The sequence below is a fragment of the Vitis riparia genome, chromosome 11 (assembly GCF_004353265.1).
Source record: "Vitis riparia cultivar Riparia Gloire de Montpellier isolate 1030 chromosome 11, EGFV_Vit.rip_1.0, whole genome shotgun sequence".
In the NCBI taxonomy this organism is placed as follows: domain Eukaryota; kingdom Viridiplantae; phylum Streptophyta; class Magnoliopsida; order Vitales; family Vitaceae; genus Vitis; species Vitis riparia.
The window spans coordinates 5,718,837-5,736,545 of NC_048441.1; the positions used below are offsets into that span (position 1 = coordinate 5,718,837).

At 33.1% G+C, this 17,709-nt stretch overlaps 2 protein-coding genes across 5 annotated transcripts; both read left to right on the plus strand.

Moving 5' to 3' along the window:
- Nucleotides 1-1,936: 1,936 nt before the first annotated feature.
- LOC117924718 lies at nucleotides 1,937-2,564 on the plus strand. The gene is made up of 2 exons (XM_034843440.1): nucleotides 1,937-1,968; nucleotides 2,066-2,564. The coding sequence occupies exons 1-2, from the start codon at nucleotides 1,937-1,939 to the stop codon at nucleotides 2,562-2,564; spliced, it is 531 nt and encodes a 176-aa protein (XP_034699331.1).
- Nucleotides 2,565-5,031: 2,467 nt separating this feature from the next.
- Nucleotides 5,032-13,103, plus strand: LOC117925159 (methyl-CpG-binding domain-containing protein 2-like). Of its 4 annotated transcripts, XM_034844060.1 has the most exons (7): nucleotides 5,032-5,204; nucleotides 6,215-6,617; nucleotides 6,722-6,827; nucleotides 8,590-9,211; nucleotides 11,101-11,154; nucleotides 11,267-11,445; nucleotides 12,466-13,103. In XM_034844060.1, the coding sequence occupies exons 4-7, from the start codon at nucleotides 8,613-8,615 to the stop codon at nucleotides 12,696-12,698; spliced, it is 1,065 nt and encodes a 354-aa protein (XP_034699951.1). In that variant the 5' UTR covers nucleotides 5,032-5,204; nucleotides 6,215-6,617; nucleotides 6,722-6,827; nucleotides 8,590-8,612; the 3' UTR covers nucleotides 12,699-13,103. The 4 variants fall into 4 exon arrangements, with proteins under 4 accessions (XP_034699951.1, XP_034699952.1, XP_034699950.1 ...); XM_034844061.1 differs by lacking the exon at nucleotides 6,722-6,827; XM_034844059.1 differs by lacking the exons at nucleotides 6,215-6,617; nucleotides 6,722-6,827.
- The last annotated feature ends 4,606 nt before the right edge of the window (nucleotides 13,104-17,709 follow it).

Below are 17,709 nucleotides of genomic sequence, written 5' to 3' on the forward strand. Positions count from 1 at the left end.
TTTTATAAAATAAAAAAAAATAAAAAAAAAACAATTTATCCAAATAACTCTTTTTGTTTTGTTTTTAAAATCCTTTTATAAAAACTCGTCAAATATCTTTATTTTTATAAAACATTAAAAAACAATTTTTTGGTCCTTTAACTTAAAAACAATTTCTAAAAACAAGTATAAGAAATCAAGAAATTAATTAAAGTACTTATTTGACTTGTATTAAAAATGAATCCTAAAATTATTTTTATCTTATTATAATTTTTGTTTCACTAGAGTAAAAAAATTATTTTATAATTAAAAATAAATTATTTATCTTCCACTCATACATAATTGTAAATTTATTTTTTATTTTTTAATAAGACTTAACTTAAATTTGATTTCATATTATTATAAATTAAATTTATAAAAATTTTATAAAATAGAAGTAAGACATTATTTTTAAAAATAATACAAATTCTTTTCATGCAAACGAAGTTTTCTGTTTTTTGTTTAAAAAAATGTTTTTAAAAACATCTAGCCAAACACCTATTTTTAAAAACTTTTAAAACTGTTTTTTTTTTTATTTTAAAAATAATTTTTAAAAACAAATTTTAAAAAACACTGCACTCGTAGATTTTATTAAAAGTTTATCAAAAGGTTTTTAATTATTTTTAAAAAATTAATAGATTTATTAACATTTCAAACCATTAAGTCTTTTTTAATTTGAAGTTAATTTGTAAGAAAAAGAAAAATAGTAATTCTATGTAAATGATAAATAATAGAGTGTATATATTTTTTTTATTGTTTTTAAAAATCGATGAAAACAACTTTCACTTGTCCTTTGAAATGTATTTTTTTTATTTTGTTTTTAAAAACTGAAAACAGAGAACAATAACAAAATAGTGTTATGAAATTTTTGTTTTTCTATTTATAAAAATAGAAATTGTTTTTAAAAATTTAGCCAAATATACTCTTATATTCTTTAAAATGTATGATTTCTTTAGTAGTGTATTCTCTGTATCTTCTAACTAGATTGTTGTTCTTTTATGTAAAATTAATTTAAATTTTTTATTTCTACAATTGTGATAAGAATGTGAAAGAATGAGAATTAAAGAGAATTCTTAAATATATATATATATATATATATATATTATATTGGCATGCTTTTTGCAATCATTTAAAAAAAAAATGATTTTATAGTCTAAAAACCATTTTTTTTTATAATAAATACTTAATTTTTCATCTTTTATTTTTATCCTATGTCAAGGAAATTCATCATCTTTTCAAAGTATAATTTTTCTCGTTCTATTTAAAGCAAATTTGAATTGACAATAAATAGAGTTTTAATATAATTACAATTTATAAAGGGAGGATTTTAAGGTAATGTAGTGATATCTATCAGACAAAAAATCTCGATGATTAAATATATTTGATATATTTAAGATTGTTGAATAAAAATATAAATAAATAAAATCAATAGAAAATGGTACAAATAAATAATACTAACATAAAACAATAAAACTTAAAAATATTTAGTTGATAATAATTAATTAATAGTATTTGTGGATATGTATAAAAAAATATTTTTGTATTGTATTCAGATCCTTATAAATTTGTATTAACGTCCGTGTTTTCTAAAACATGAATTTAAAAAATATTATGTTTTTTAAAATGGATTTTCTCTTCTTTTTTGGAAAAAGAAAAATTGCACATGGGTGGTTGTAACAAAAAAAACCCCTAAAAGTTGAAGAAATTGTATTACTTTGAATGGACTTCATCTTAAATGTACCAACCCTCGCATACTCCGATCCATTATGCACGCTGAGCTGACAGGAATCGCAGCTTTTTAAAATAGATAAAAATTTTCGCTGCCTAAATAGTGGGCCCATTTGCTTCTCCTATCCAGCTAGATATTTACCGGTGTCACCATCCAACGGTTAGAAAACGACTTCAACGTGCTTGAAAGATGAGGGAGACTGAAGTAAACAACGATGAAGGGCAATTAGTAAAATTAAAAAAAGCTTCGGAGTTCCGATCTTGTTCTTGTAGTCTCCCCTCTCAAAACCCTCTTCGCTTCATTCAAAATTCTACTCAGAAATCCTAAAGTTTTTGTTTCCATATGTGCCCTCACCACTCTCCCGCTTTCCCTCCTCCTCTTCTCCCTATCTCTTTCCTCCCACCCAATCAAATCCCAAATCTACCATCTGGAGGCAGTGGCTGCCCTCTCCCCAACACGCTTCAAGGCTCGATGTGCCTACGCCATCTCCCTCCTCGCCGCCATACCTGCCGTCCACTCCACGGACCTCTCCTGCAACGGAAAGCGCCCCACTTTTGACACGGCGCTCACGGCCGTCAGGACCACATGGAAGAGACCCTTGGTTACCACCATTTGTGTCTACGCCGTCGTGCTGGTGTATGTGCTCCTCCAGCGCACATTAGTCGTGGCCGCGGCCGGTGGTCTGGGTCCGGTGGCGGTGGCGCTTGTGGGGTTGGATGAGGAGGTGTACCTGATGGCGGTGCTGAGCCTGGGAGTGGTGGTTTCTGTGATGGAGGAGCGATGGGGTGGGATGCGATTGGGAGCGGGTGGGGTTTGATGGAGGGGAGGCGGTTTAGCGGGTGGGTATTGTCGGGAATCCTAGTGTTGGGGTCGGGTTGTATTGGGTGGGAGATGGAGGGCGGAGATTGGTGGAGTGTGCTGGATGGAGGGTGATGGGGTTTGGGAATAAACTCTGGTTGGTGTGTCTGTTTGGGGTGGTTGTGCTGTGGAGCTATGTTTTGAATACAGTTTTTTTACTGCGAGTGTAGAAGACGAGTTTTGGGTCAAAATGACCCTTTTTTTTTTTTTTTAAATTGTAACATCTAACCATTTTTTGAAATTTACGTTCAAATTAGCCTTTTTTTTTTTTTTTTTTTATGCCATGTAAGCGATTCTTTTTTAAATTAATTTTATAAAAAAATCTATATATGACAATAGTATATTATTATTTTGATAAAGATAAATTCGTCGTAATACAGATAACAATCTTTGTTTCTCGTGATAAGTAGGTTCATTACACAACCAGTTACTTACCATTTTAATGTGTCTTTCACAGAGTTAAATCTTGCATTGAATTTTAGCAAGAATGAGCTATACCTCATTGCATATGTATATATATATTCCAGTCAATTTTCCACGAACAAAATGATATGGAAAATTTCCAGGTGTTTAGTACCTGCTCGTAACTGAACAACCTGCTCAGTTGCTTCCCCAACATCATTGAGACTCACCATACCTATAAACCACTCCTCTTTTAATCTACTGCTGGTTGCGCAAACTTGAGGAATTAGCAGTTACTAATTCGTTGTGCCCACCATGAATTACACATTGTAGACAATCATGGAATATGGTGAAGGATTTGAAGCTCCATTAATAACAGCACCCTCCATTTTAACAGTGGATAATCCAAGGCTCTCTGTGTAACAATCTCACCTGGGATCATTACTGGAATCCTTGGTGGGTATGGGTTGATAAGCTCCCCGCAAATCTCTCCAAGGCTGTCTCTGATGCTCATTCTCCATTTTCTTGCAAAGAAGGCCTCTCTGGGACATAGGCCTCTCCGTGGACTGAACTAAAATTTGAGGTTTTTTAGTTAACGTTTTGTTTATTTAGCTCTATTATGAAATGACTTTCTATTTCATTTCATATAGTAGGAAAATCATGCATTCTGATTTTTTTTTCTTTTTTTTCTTTTGTGATCTGTTTACATAAGTGTGATTGAGATATTGAAGCATTTGTGGGGTCAAAACAGTTATCGCAGGATAAATTTGTATTTTTTTGAAATACTGTAAATTTGTTTAACTTGCTAAAATAGCTACGTTTGGACTTTTTTTTAAAGCTAAATTTGAAGGATTGAAAAGACACAGAAATGATGAAAATTAGCTACTAGACATTCCTTTTCTAAGCTATTCATCATTTTTCTCTTCTATTTTTTGCCGTAGTAAGGTGGAATTGAATTTGATTTGAAATTATATTTATGTGAAATGGTTCTGCTTTTGGTTTTTTTTTTTTTTAAACAAAATTCTATTTATCAAATTAAATAATAAAAAATATTAACAAATGTATATTTAAAAGAGAAAAAAATATAAATAATTTTTTTTTAAGATACTCTCTAAAACAAAGAAAATACGTGATTTTCTTATTCCCTTTGAACAACATTAACAAAATTATATGTAATCCCTTTTTTCCTTTTTTTTTTAATATTTTTTTATTTATGTAGAATTATAGATAAAAATAGATTGATTTCAAATGAAATAATTATTTAAATTTAAATTTGAAGTTTAAAACTTAGATATTTTCTAATTATGCATGTGTCATTAAATTGGGATTTATCTTTCCCTTGGTTTTTATAAATGCCTCTACTTTTATATATAATTTTAATTTTTACTTTTATTTTTTAAGAAAGTTATGATTGAAATGTAATTTCTTTTTATTTTAATTTGATAAGAGTTAGAAATCTCATCTGAATAGGATCATTATTTTATTTTTTTTAAAAGTTTGAAAATATTGTTTCTAATAAATTTTAGTTAAATAGAATTAATAATTTTTTTATTTCTTGATTTTTTTAAATATTTTCAAATAAATAATAATGTATGTATATTTATTACTAATCTTAAAATTTTAAGAAATTTAAAGCCACACACACTATCTCAAAAAATAATAATATATATTTGTTTATTATAATAAAAAAATAATTAATTACTTTTAATTTGATACCTAGATTTTTTTATTATATAATAAATATATGCATAGAATTATCATGATGCTATAATATCTTTTTAAATACAAATATATAAAAATACTTAAAAGTTTAAAAATGTTATTTTTATTAAATTAATTTTTTTATAATTTTTATTAAATAATTAAAAATTTATATATAATATCAACTTTATTACCAATCTTGTCCACGTGCAAGGCACGTGGATCAAACCTAGTATATAAAAAAGGGCAAACCCGTAATTGCAGGAAATAAAATTTTTATTTAAAAAATTGTTCACATTTTACATCAGGTTGTAAATGTCCTTTGTTTCTCACTCTTCTCCGCTCTCCTACCGAGGAGAAAACGGAAGCAAAAGCAGAGCCGAAAGCTCAGACGCAATTCTGGCCGTACGATCCATGCTTCCCGGTGTAATCCACGACTGACATTTCACGATGCAGCTCCTCGTCGTCGCCGGCTGAGATCTTGATCCCTCATTTTGTAATCACCTCTCGCTCTCTCCTACTCTCCTTCTTCGTAATTATCGTCACTTTTTTCTGGGCTTTGTTGGGTGGATCTCGTTTTCTTGTTTTCGGATCGGCTCGTCACTCGGATTTGGAACCATCGGTTTTGTTTTATGAGAATGGGAATTTTTTTGGGTTTCTGGTTTGGTTCAAGAGAAAAGCTGGGGAATATATAAGAAATGGAAGTTTTTGGTTCAGAGTTTAGTTTTCTTGGAGGAAAAAAAAATGCATTCCTCTGTGTTTTCAGCCAAACAAGGGTTCAATAATTTTGAAATATTTTTTTTGGTTTGACTAATTTTTGCATCCTGATTTTGCTTTGCATGGCAAGAATTTTCAGCTTTGGTGTTATTTAATGCTTTTGTTAAGATAATTGTGTGTTTGGTTGCGGCGAAAATCATGGAAAAGAAAAGAATTGATTCTTATGGCTTATTTGATTCGGTTTCTCGGAAAAAAAAAAAGAAAAAAGAAAAAAGAAAACCCCTTCAGCTAAAAGTAACAGCCGTCTTAAGTGGCATTCAGATTTCGTTTCTTCCCTAGCTCCCATACATACATGTCTTTTTATTCGCCTCTAAATATTGAAAAATATAAAAAGTTATTGTTGGTTTTGTGTGTGTATGTAACCGTAACCCATACGTGCCACCCACTCGATTTCTTGTTTTCTTTTTTCTCATCTTCCACACACAGAGCTAGTAAATATTTAAATTTATTGTTGGTTATGTGTGTACGTGTGAAATAACTAAAATTGGTGTAAAATGTTGCTGATTTTTAAAGCCTTGAATGTAATGTCAGACATATGTATTGTCATGCCTGGCACCTGGCTTGATGTGTGTTTTGAACTTGGGATTTATTCCAAATACCACATTTATGAGAGATAGGGTGCTATCTAATCCATATAGTGCTTGAAATTAGAGTTTCCTTAAAATTAGGCCTATGAACTAGATATTCACTATCCCTGGTAATATTTTACATGCATGTGAGTCATTGCAGCCTCGCTCAACACGCACTTGAAGAAGTGTCCCCAAGGATGGGCTATGATCACACATGAGGCTGTGAAAGTTATTTGATATATGATTTGTTTTGTGGAAACTTGGAAAGCAGCAAGGGTTGGGACATAGATTTGTATAAAGAGGTTTTATTTGAGGGTGTGGATTGGTGGGGCCGGGGGACTTGGAGATGGAGGCCTTTTTTTTTTTTTAATAAAAAAAAGGCCCTTTTCGGATGTTTGTTTCTCTTATCCATGTTGGAGTGAAGATGAAGTAGCTATCCTAGAAAGAAGGTGTGGTGCACTGTAGCTCTATCCAAGGTGGTGTCTGAAGAAGTTTTTCTGTTTATAGATCCATCAAAGAGGGGGAGGGGATGGAGATTGTTGGTTCTCTGTAATGGTCAGATGGTAAGGAAATGTTGTATTTTCTTTGTGCATAAAGGACAATGAGACAGTGAACCATTTTCTGTTGAACTGTGGTGTTTGATTTTGTGATTTTTGTGGTTCAATAGATGATGTTTGGGCACAGGTGGAGCTTTTCTTGGGGTGGCAGGGCTGGTTTTTGGAAAAAGGGAGGCCACCTATCCGGAGAGCAACTCTCTTGTCCTATTATGTGAGGTGAGAGTGAAATAAAACTTTCTAGGAGAATGAACTCCTTTTGTAGATGTTGAGCTATGGTGAGCAGCCCCCTGTTCCAAACCCTGCCCCACCCCCTAAAATGTGAACTTTGTGACTTGTGAGTATTTGGTTGGCACCCTTGTTTCAGGCATCCCTATATTGGACTTGTTTTACTTAAAAAAATCTCATTGTAACCCTGGTTTAATTTTGTTCTGATAATTTGCCAATATGTTTGTATCAATATATTGGACCTCTTTCTTTTGCAGCATTAGATATGGGACCATGATTAATGCTTGGAAGTGATTTACCACTTGCATGGTAGTTGGAATCATGTGATTGAAGGGAAGATATAAAATCTATTTTGCATTTATTTGCTGACATGGATAGGTTGTTATTTAAGATTGTTGTATGATGGTGATGCCAGTAATGCATCAGCATGCCATTTTAGGAAAAAGTATATAACTTGTTAAGGAAGAATTTATTCAGTTACAGACAGTGTGTTCTTTATATGTAGCACATATGTTTCTTCTACATGTCACTTTAAATGTGTGCAGAAAAAAGGGTTTCAATTTCTCAGCACATTTTGTTTGAAGATGAAATACTAATTACTTTTCTTCAATTTATGTGAAGTAGTTGTGATTGCCTCTGTTAACTCTTTAAGAATGATGTTCAATAACCTTATATGCCCTAGTCTTGTCCTGTCTAATTTTATTTTTTTTGGAGTATGTTCTTTCTGTTTGTACTTACATTGCTGAGCACGGTGAGATATTGATGTAGGCACTACATTAAATAAAGCCTTAGCTGGTTGTGATTCCATTATCTTTCATAAACTTGGATCCCAAGAAACCTTTGATTGGAATCCTCTTAACTTTGGTATAGTGTTGAGAGCCTACTCTAAGCAGGTAGGAGAGGGGTTGGCTATTAAGGTAGAGATATTGGCATTGTTGGAAGGTTTATAAGCCAAAGCTTGTGATCTTTCCAACCTAATAGTAGTGGGAGATTTTGCAGCTGTAATATCATGGGTGATTCATAAGGAAAGAGATTCATGGAAGTTTGACAATTGGATGTGCAAATCATAGAGGTTGTTAGTGAGTTGGGTTGTTCCTTCTCTTGGGTTCCCCATTTAGCCAACTAAGTCGTAGACCACTTAGCCAAATGGGGAGCTAAACCTTTAGTCTCCTTTGTCAGAGATTTTCCTCCCCCTTGAGTGTGCAATATTCCGCTTCAATGTACCTTGGTTTTTTCTTTGTGAGGATGAGCTAGTTTTTGTGTGGCTTGACACTTGGTTACTTTCTAACCACTTTTTATACATCTTTGAAGGATTGATCTTCCTTCTTGTATTTATGTTTAAAGATGAATGAAGATGTTTGTTTGGGTTTTTTCAAGGAAAAAAAGAAAAAAAGGCAGCGACATGGATTTAATGAGATTTATTGTTCCTAAATAGTCGGTGGTTCATCCAGGACTATCCTTTAGTTCTGTTGCACCTCTTGCTTTGTTTCTCTTTTTCTTTTGTTTGGTTCTTTTCTTGGGAGTTTATTTGCTGTTTGTTATATGTTTATGTTAGTTCTTGGTGCCATATATTGATTTGCATGTTGACGTTCTGTCACTTGAAAGTCTTTCTTGTTTATTTTGTGTTGATTCTGACTTGTGAGCATGGTATTGCTTTTTGAAGACAGCAGGAGAATTTTCATGAAATTATTTATTTATACTATTCTCAGTTGTCTTTTCTTTTTTACTTTTGTTTTTCTGGTCCACTTTTTAGCCAGGTGATTGAGATCTATTAAAATGCGACATCCTGGAAAAATTTATCGAAAGGCAAACAAGGAAGAAAATGACTTAACTGGTTCAAGTCTTCCCAGATACTTGGATGCTCTTCAGGTACCGATAGATCTTTCATCCTCAGAGGACGAAGAGGAGGATTTTTATGCCGAGGAGGATGATGATAATCACTCTTATGAAAATACTTCCAACCAGTTGGTGGTCTATGATCCTGTAGCAAATAGTGCCACCGAAGTTGAACCTGTTCCTGACCCTATTCAATATCGGCTCCCATCTTTCACTGGATACTCTACCACCAATGCACCTTCCAGAGTTTTGCCATCTGTAGGGGCTTTCACCGTCCAATGTGCTAACTGTTTCAAATGGAGGCTGATACCAACAAAGGAGAAGTATGAAGAAATACGTGAACATATCTTAGAGCAGCCTTTTGTATGTGAAACAGCTCGTGAGTGGCGGCCTAATGTGTCATGTGATGATCCAGCTGATATTTCTCAAGATGGAAGCAGGCTCTGGGCAATTGATAAGCCTAATATTGCTCAGCCCCCGGCAGGGTGGCAACGGCTGCTAAGGATCAGAGGTGAAGGGAGCACTAAGTTTGCAGACGTGTACGTATTCTTTTCAATTTGAATTTCTTCTCAATGTGTTGTTGAGAATACTCTTATCCATTATTTTCTGCTTGTAAATTATATTGTGGTGTTTTCAATTTTTTTTTTCTCATGTTGCTTATCACACACACACACACACATGAAAAAAAATGTTGCAAGAATAAAGCAGAGAAAATATCCCGCTACACACACACACTATATATATATATATATACACGCACACATGAAAAAAAATGTAGCAAGAATAAAGCAGAGAAAATATCCCGCTATCAAAGACATGTTTATGAATATTCTGATATACATATTTGTTAGCTGGGCAATTATTTAAATTTTTCTTGTTTTCATGTTGCTTATAATATGATACACACACACACGCATGCATACATGAAAAAAATGTTGCAAGAATAAAGCAGAGAAAATATCCCGATATCAAAGACATGTTTTTGAATATTCTGATATACATATTTGTTAGCTGGGCAATATTTATTTTTTTTTCTTTTCATGTTGCTTATAATATGACTAGCATGGTTTGTAATTTTTCGAATATATTTTATGTTAAACCACCAATTTTCCTAAAAGCTTAAGCTTACATGTGAGCTTAATATATTGGGAAATAAAGTAGCCTCTTTTGGGCTTAACACATTGAGGAAATAAACATGTGGTGAGGTTTGAATGCATGACCTCCCATCAAACGAGGCTTGGATAGTTGAACAACCAATTTTTCTAGAAGCTTAAGCTTGTAGAATTTGGCCCTATAATGTATATTTTTTGATAATTTGGCCCTACAATGTATATTATGCACTCTAACATTTTAAATAAACTCAAAAGAATTATATACAGTATCAAACACATTATAAGAATGAAGCAGAGTATTACCAATTTATGGAAAAGTAATAAGATTAACAAAACATAGATATGAGCATTCATAAATATCATACATATGTGGTCATTGAATACTAGAGGTTTAATGAAACCAGCGTATCAAAATATGATATTTAAAAATATACATTCAGCACAAATATACATTCACACTACAGATTTTCTAAACAGTGGCCTGTAGTTTTAAGTTCTAAATTTGGACTAATTTTCTAATGAGATGGCTAACATTACAAGTTTCCCTCAAATCCTCAATCAATGTGCTTTAAAAGAAGCTGTTGTCATATACAACTATACACTTGTATGAAGTATTGAGTCTGTGCGTTTTATGTGCTATGTTTGAAGTTCTAAAGGATGGGGTGGAGGGGAATCTAAAATGAGAACTAGTGTATTAAGCAAAAGTTTCCATTCTTCATCAGTCATCATCCTTAATGTCTACATTCAATAATCTGAATAACATATTTTTATCTCAATAATAGCCCCTCAACATTCATTAGTTTAATAATTACACTAGTAACCTTCTATGCATATTTTTGACCACATGCATACAATGTTTCCCCTAGGGTAATATTCTCTCCTATTATCTTGTCATCCATTTTTTAAGCTTTAAAATACCTTTTAAACAATAGTATGATATTCTTTTTAAGAAAAAATGTATAAAAGGTACTCAAATATGATTGTAAGGTCTGTATCATGTCCTATATATTTTTAATGATAAATACTGGTGATAAATGCTATACACATAATTTTATATTAAAAAATTTATCATATCATATGAACTGTAAGCATTTGACAACTATACTCGTATTCAGTAGGTAACTACTCTGTATTTTTCTGGAAATTTTACATATATTGACACTGATGATGAAAATGCTTCTAGACTTTCTTCATCTCATGCTAAACAACTGTTCCTCTCTAGTTATCCTTTGTACTTCTATGATACTTAAATTTAGTGTGCTAGATACTTCAACCATAATCAACTTCATTCTGATTTTCCTTCTAAATATTTTTAGGTATTATGTTGCACCATCAGGCAAGAGACTCCGCTCAATGGTAGAAGTCCAAAAGTATGGTTTCTCTGCTTTATCATTCACTTTATTGGAAAAATTCATGCTTTCTATTGCTATATTTTAAATTAATGTGTAGTGATTGGTGGGTGCTCTTCTTTCTATTGTGCAGGTACTTGGTGGAGCATCCAGAGTATATGGTGCATGGGGTAACTCTGTCACAATTTTCATTTCAAATCCCCAAACCATTGCAGGAAAACTATGTGAGGAAGCGCCCTGCTCGTGTAAATGCAGGGTCATATGATGATACTACTAGTTCAGGAATGTCTAGACCTCTTGAGCCTGGTGAAGGTATGCATAACATAATTGGTACTTGTCAAAATATATTTTAAGGGGATATTTGGTGGGGGCAACATAGTTGTGAGCAAATTGAAAATTCCCCCAATTTCAATGTGGTTTAATGCAAGAAAAATTTGTGAATCATTTGTTTTACTTTGATGTGGATAGTATGGTGGGAAAGAAATGCAAGGATCTTTGAGGACAAGTGGAGGGAAACTGATATGTTATGGGACCTCATCTACTTCTATTTATCATTTTGAGTATCAACTACTAATGTTTTCAAGGGCATTCCTCTTAGGGTTATTCAACTTGATTAAATTTTGATATGTAGTTTGAAAGTGTCAAATTAGTAATGTTGAGACGTTTGGATGTCTTTTGGTTTGTTTTTGTTTTCCTTTGTTTTGATTAGGTTTGTATTTAAGGAAGGATTTCTCATCCTTTTCAATTTTACTTTGCTAATAAAATCTTTGTTGTTTCTTATTTAAAAAAAGGAAAAAAAAAATTGCAAGAAATTTTTTAATTTATATAGCATTTGAAATGATTTATTTATTGCATGTTTTCAAAAATGATTGAATGCCTTTTTGATGATTTTGAGAAAATAGATGCTTATTGGTTTGTTTTTGTTTTCCTTTGTTTTGATTAGGTTTGTATTTAGGGAAGGATTTCTCATCCTTCTCAGATTTACTTTGCTAATAAATCTTTGTTGTTTCTTATAAAAAACAAAAAAAAAACAAAAAAAAATGCAAGAAATTTTTTGATTTATATAGCATTTGAAATGATTTATTTATTGCATGTTTTCAAAAATGATTGAATGCCTTTTTGATGATTTTGAGAAAATAGATGCTTATTCTTTGAAATTGCACAGGAAACATAATGGTTTCCATTGGAGATGTTTCTTAAAACAGATCCTTAAAGTTGTCTGGAAAACGATTTTTCTATTGCTTTTGAAACATCTTGGGAAAACCTGTTGTTTTACATTCTTCAGGTTTATACATTTTTTAATTCTTGCAATGACATTTATATTTGCTGCAGTGAACCCTCTATCATGGGCAGGACCAGCTGAGTGTATAGACTTGCAACTTCGTACGCCAGGTCTATCTGCTCCATACTTTGAAGCACCTGTATTTGATCCTGTTAGTCGGCCAACGAAGCAGGCGAGGAGAACACTGCCTAGAGATATGTATGACAGTAACATGGTGTATAATCAGCAGAAAGTCAAGGTTGAAGAGCCTAATCAATCTAGAGCTGGTGATTATGATCCATGAGGCACCATCAGTGTTGGGATCACTTTTTGATTATGTAAGCTTGTCTTATGCTTTGACTTATATTTTGATCATGCAGGGGAAAAAGGATTTAAGTAACTTTTCTCAAGGGGCAGATGAAAATCAAAAAAGAAAAAGGGTTGGGTCGAAGGATGGTTTTACAGGCTTGCTTGCTATGTGGGATATGTGATATAGTCATATAAAAGAAAATTCTGAAGCTCATTTAGGGGTTTTTTTACTTAATTTGGGAACACAAGTTTTTCATGTTTCTGTACATCCATCACTGTAAGTATTATGTTGGGCCGTATAGGTGAGGGAGAGAATGATCTTGTTGACCCCAGTGAGTTTATATTTTATTCTAATACTTATCTTGGTTACCTTATTGAATTTAAATATTGTTCTAGAAAATCCTTCAGTTTTTATTAAGTGGTTCTGTACCTTATCTTGCGTTTCCATTTATTCAGAGTGGGGTCCCCCTCCTCAGCCCCGTGTGTTGAGAAAAAATTTCTTGGAGTGTCATTAACTAACTAGAACAGTCATTCTTACAGTAGAAATGCAATAGAGGATCCATTGTCTCCATTTGGGGCCAAAACCCAAAGAAAGAAATTCCAGTTTATCGTCATAAGGGTTTTCTATATCCAACTTGCAAACCAGCCCTTGCATTAGACCTTCATTTCCTCAAGTCAATCTCCTCATTTGTTACTAAGGTTGCATCCAGAATCTGTCTAGCCCTGACAAAAGCGTTCTGGTTGTTCGATACCATTTTGTCAATCACCCTTTTCAATCTATTAGTTAGGACTTCTGCAAGAATTTTGTATAGACCCCCCACAAGACTAATTGACCTGAAATCATGTATGTCTCCTGCCCCTCCCTTCTTCAGGATGAGGACTAAAAAGGTTGCGTTCAGGTTGTTAACTACGGCATTCTGCAAATGGAATTCCTCTAATACTTGCATCACTTCCCCACCTACTATAGGCCAGCAAAACTTCCACAAAGCCATCGAGAACCCATCTAGCCCTAGTGCCTTATAACCCCCCAATTAAGACAATGCTTTGGCCACCTCATCCTCTAAAAAGGGACCCTCCAATCCCTCATTATCCATGGCGCTAATCCTCATAAATAACTCTGAATCCACGTCAGGTCTTCTCGCTTAGGGTTCTTCAAACAAAGCTTTGAAGTAGGAACCAATCGCCTCTTTAAGCTCCTCTTTTTCCAGAGGAACCCTCTTAACAGTTTATTATCAGGCTGCTGACAGTTTCCTCTTTTCCTTTCATTAGCCATGCGATGAAAAAACTTTGTGTTATTATCCCCTTCCTTCAGCCAAAGGGTCCTTGATTTTTGCCTCCAAGAGGTTCCTCATCAGAGAGAGGTCTTAGCCTTTCAGCATTATCCCAGTAGCTTATATGCTCTAAAGCAACATCCTTTCTAGTTGAAACATTTCCAAGCACCTCTTTATTCCACTCCTTTAGGTTGATTTTCAAATCTTGTGATTTCTTGGCAAGCACAAAGCTAGGACTGCCCCTTAAATTGTAAGTTTGCCGCCATTCTTTAATTCTATATGCAAAACCTTCAACCATTAGCCACATATTTTCAAATCTTTGCCCTTTTCTCACCCCTCCGCAATCTAAGAAAATGGGGCAGCAGACATGGATCTTGGAGTTTAAGTCTAATATAGTCCATTGGTAGGAAAAAAATGGTAAAAATAGTACCATCTTAAAATATTTGTCAAACTAATCTTTTATAACCACGTAAGCATCCACTTAGATTTTTTTTAAAGTGTGTAAAATCACAATTGGTGACTGTGGTTTTAAAAGTTTCAAAAATATCCTTAAAATCACAATTTGTGATTGTGGTTTTACAATTTTTCTTAGAACCACCGTTGGTGACTGTGGTTTTATAAGTTTCAGAAATTATTTTTAATCCATCTATGTTTTAATGATATTATGATTTAAATATTATTTTTAAAATATTTTTTTACCATAATAACCATAAAATCACTTTTATTAAGGAATAACCTAAAATCATAATCATTGGCATTAATTTTTATATGAAAATATAAAATTTTAAAATAATATAAATAAATTATTTAGTTATTTTAAAATTTAAAAATAATATGAAAAAATAATTTTCTTTAATTCATATGTGATAAAATTCATAAAACAAATAAATATTTTATTTACCATAAATATATAAATTTTTATGGGAATGCAGACGAAATTATTTTCTCAAAATTTTAAGGAAAATATAAAAAAATAAAGATAATATATATATAATTTTAAAACAGTTGTAAAGAAAAAAATTTATTAAGGATTTGTAAATAAAAATAATTTTAAACTAACAATGGAAAATTGTAAGAAATTTTTCTCACTCCAAAAATAACTTTAAGAAAATCTGGTATATTATTAAGAAATTTTGGTACATCCATAATTTACACTAAAATTAAAAATAAAAAAACAAAATTCTAAAATCTCATATTTTTTTAGTTGATGTATGGTCAACATGAGTAAGCCCCACAATTATTTTTTTTTTTTTTACAAATTATTCTTAATAAATTTTTTTTACGACTGTTTTAAAATTATATATATATATATATATTATATTTATTTTTTCATATTTTCCTTGAAATTTTGAGAAAATAATTTTATTTACATTTTCATAAAAATTTATATATTTATGGTAAATAAAATAGTTATTTGTTTTATGAACTTTATCATGAATTAAAGAAAATTATTTTTTCATATTAGTTTTAAATTTTAAAATAATTAAATAAATTATTTATATTATTTTAAAATTTTATATTTTTATATAAAACTTAATATTAATAATTATAATTTTAGGTATTAAAACATGAATGAACTAAAAATAATTTTTTACGTGGATATAAAAAGATTAATTTGACAAATATCTTAAGACGGGTACTATTCTTACTTATTTTGAAATTAAACTCTCACAAAAGAATAAGAAGGGTTGCCTCTGGGGAGCCACCTGCCCTCCACTCCAAGTGTACGGTTTAGTGTGGTCCATGTGGAGGTTCCCCACCTTATCCTTTCCAGTTACACCAATTATCATCCTTATTTAAAATAAAATAAAATTAAAACACACATTTATGAGAATTTCCCCCAATTAATTTTTTATCATTAAATATCCACTTTTTTTATTTTTAAAATTTTAATTATATTAAAAATAAATGTAACTTATAATTTTTTATCATTTATTTTTTTGAGAAGTAGAATTCTTTTTATGTGTTCAAAAGAAAATAAAAATAAAAATTAAATTGTTTTATTTAATTATATATATATATATATATATATATATATATATATATATATAATCAAAATGAAATAAGATAATAACCGAAAATAACTTGGAGTAAAGAAAAGGGTTCTTTGATTAAAAGTCCCATTAGAACCCAATTTTGGATATTTAATCCTCCCCCCACCCAACAAATAGGCGGGTCTCCAAGTTCAAACTCATCAATAAAAAGAACCCACTTCGGCCTCGTATCCCAAATCAACAAAACCCCTCCCGCTGTGCCCCTTGCACCTAAAGAGGCCCAACCCAAGTTCCTGCCAGTCCCCAAACTTCTCACAAATTTGTCAGACATCTCCCTCATCTTAGTTTCCTGAAAACAGGCCAAATCTGGCTTGAGTTTCCTAACCACAGACTTAATTACCTTCCTCTTATCTGGATCATGCAAGCCTCTAACATTCCAAGACAAAATCCTAAGCTTCATTTAGGAATTACAGAAATTTGCCTACCCTCATTCCTAACCTCTGCTTCCCTTCCCGCAGCGCCGTCATAATTAATGGTGCTAATGAGCTTCTTCAGTTCTCTTTCCTTCCTTGACCTGGACATGGTACCCCTTTTACCAGCCTTCGACGCACTTACAGAGCACCTCCTACTCTCAATTTCCACAAGGATTCTCATAATGTCTTCTTCAAACCCTTCCACCGAAACACCCACATACTTTCAAAACCAAAGGAATTTTTTATTTGCCCAAGGGGATCTCTCCGCACCTATTTCTCCTGCTGCAGAGATTTCAAGAGAAGGCAGTTCCTCTTCTGAAAATTCCTTATGGTCATGCAATCGAAAATTTTCTACATCTCGCTCTCTTAGGGACTCCTCCTCAGCCCCTCCCTTTAGGGGGATAAGCCCTTCGTGATTAGGAAAAACAATAGACCGTCCGTCTTTAAGAATCATGCGCAGCGGCTCCTTCACTCTCTCACTCTTCACCGGTTCGTTAAGCACCTCCTCTGCCTCCCTTGTCCAGGAATCCCATACAGAATCCCCTAATCCAGAAGAAGAAGTCCCAGAAAGGCCCGCAGTAACCCCCTAAAGTAGAAAAGGGGTACGTAACTGATTCGCACCCCTCCGTGGTTGCTTGAACAAGTCCCAAGTGCCGGAGGGCACATCTCTTGCGTCGTAATCTGTTGGAGAACCCCGGCTGACGCTTCCTTTGTGAGCCCTAGTGAGCCGCCTCGCCCTCTTTAGAACCCCTAAGGGGAAATACGTGAGCCTTCCCTTCCTCCTTTTTATCTCTTTCCTGCAGCTGGATTTTTTGGGCCTAAGGTTTTCATCCCCAGCCCCACTTTCTTTAAGATAACCAAGCCTAATTTATTATTATCCTGATTGGACTTCACCGAACATGCAGGCCCACCAACTAAAAAAGCCTCCCTTTTAGACTCGAGCCCAAAAACAGTCTAGCCCTAATGGCCCACATTCAGACTCCCCCTTCCTTACACCTGGGCTTCTCGACGCCTAAGTCCAACGTTAGACACTTGGGAACAAGTGCACTTTTTCCTACGACAGGAGTCTCATTCACCGTAAAGGCATCTTTCGGCAGCGCCTCAGACGCTTGACCCTTCCAGCCTTTTTGCATGGGATTGAACTTGATTTTCCAAGGTACCACTCCAACGTCTCCATCACCTTTAGCTGCAGCAGAGTCCCCTAATCCACACGCACCAAGGCGCGTGAAATAACACCATCCTCTTCCTGCAAATTGGGGTCCCTTCTC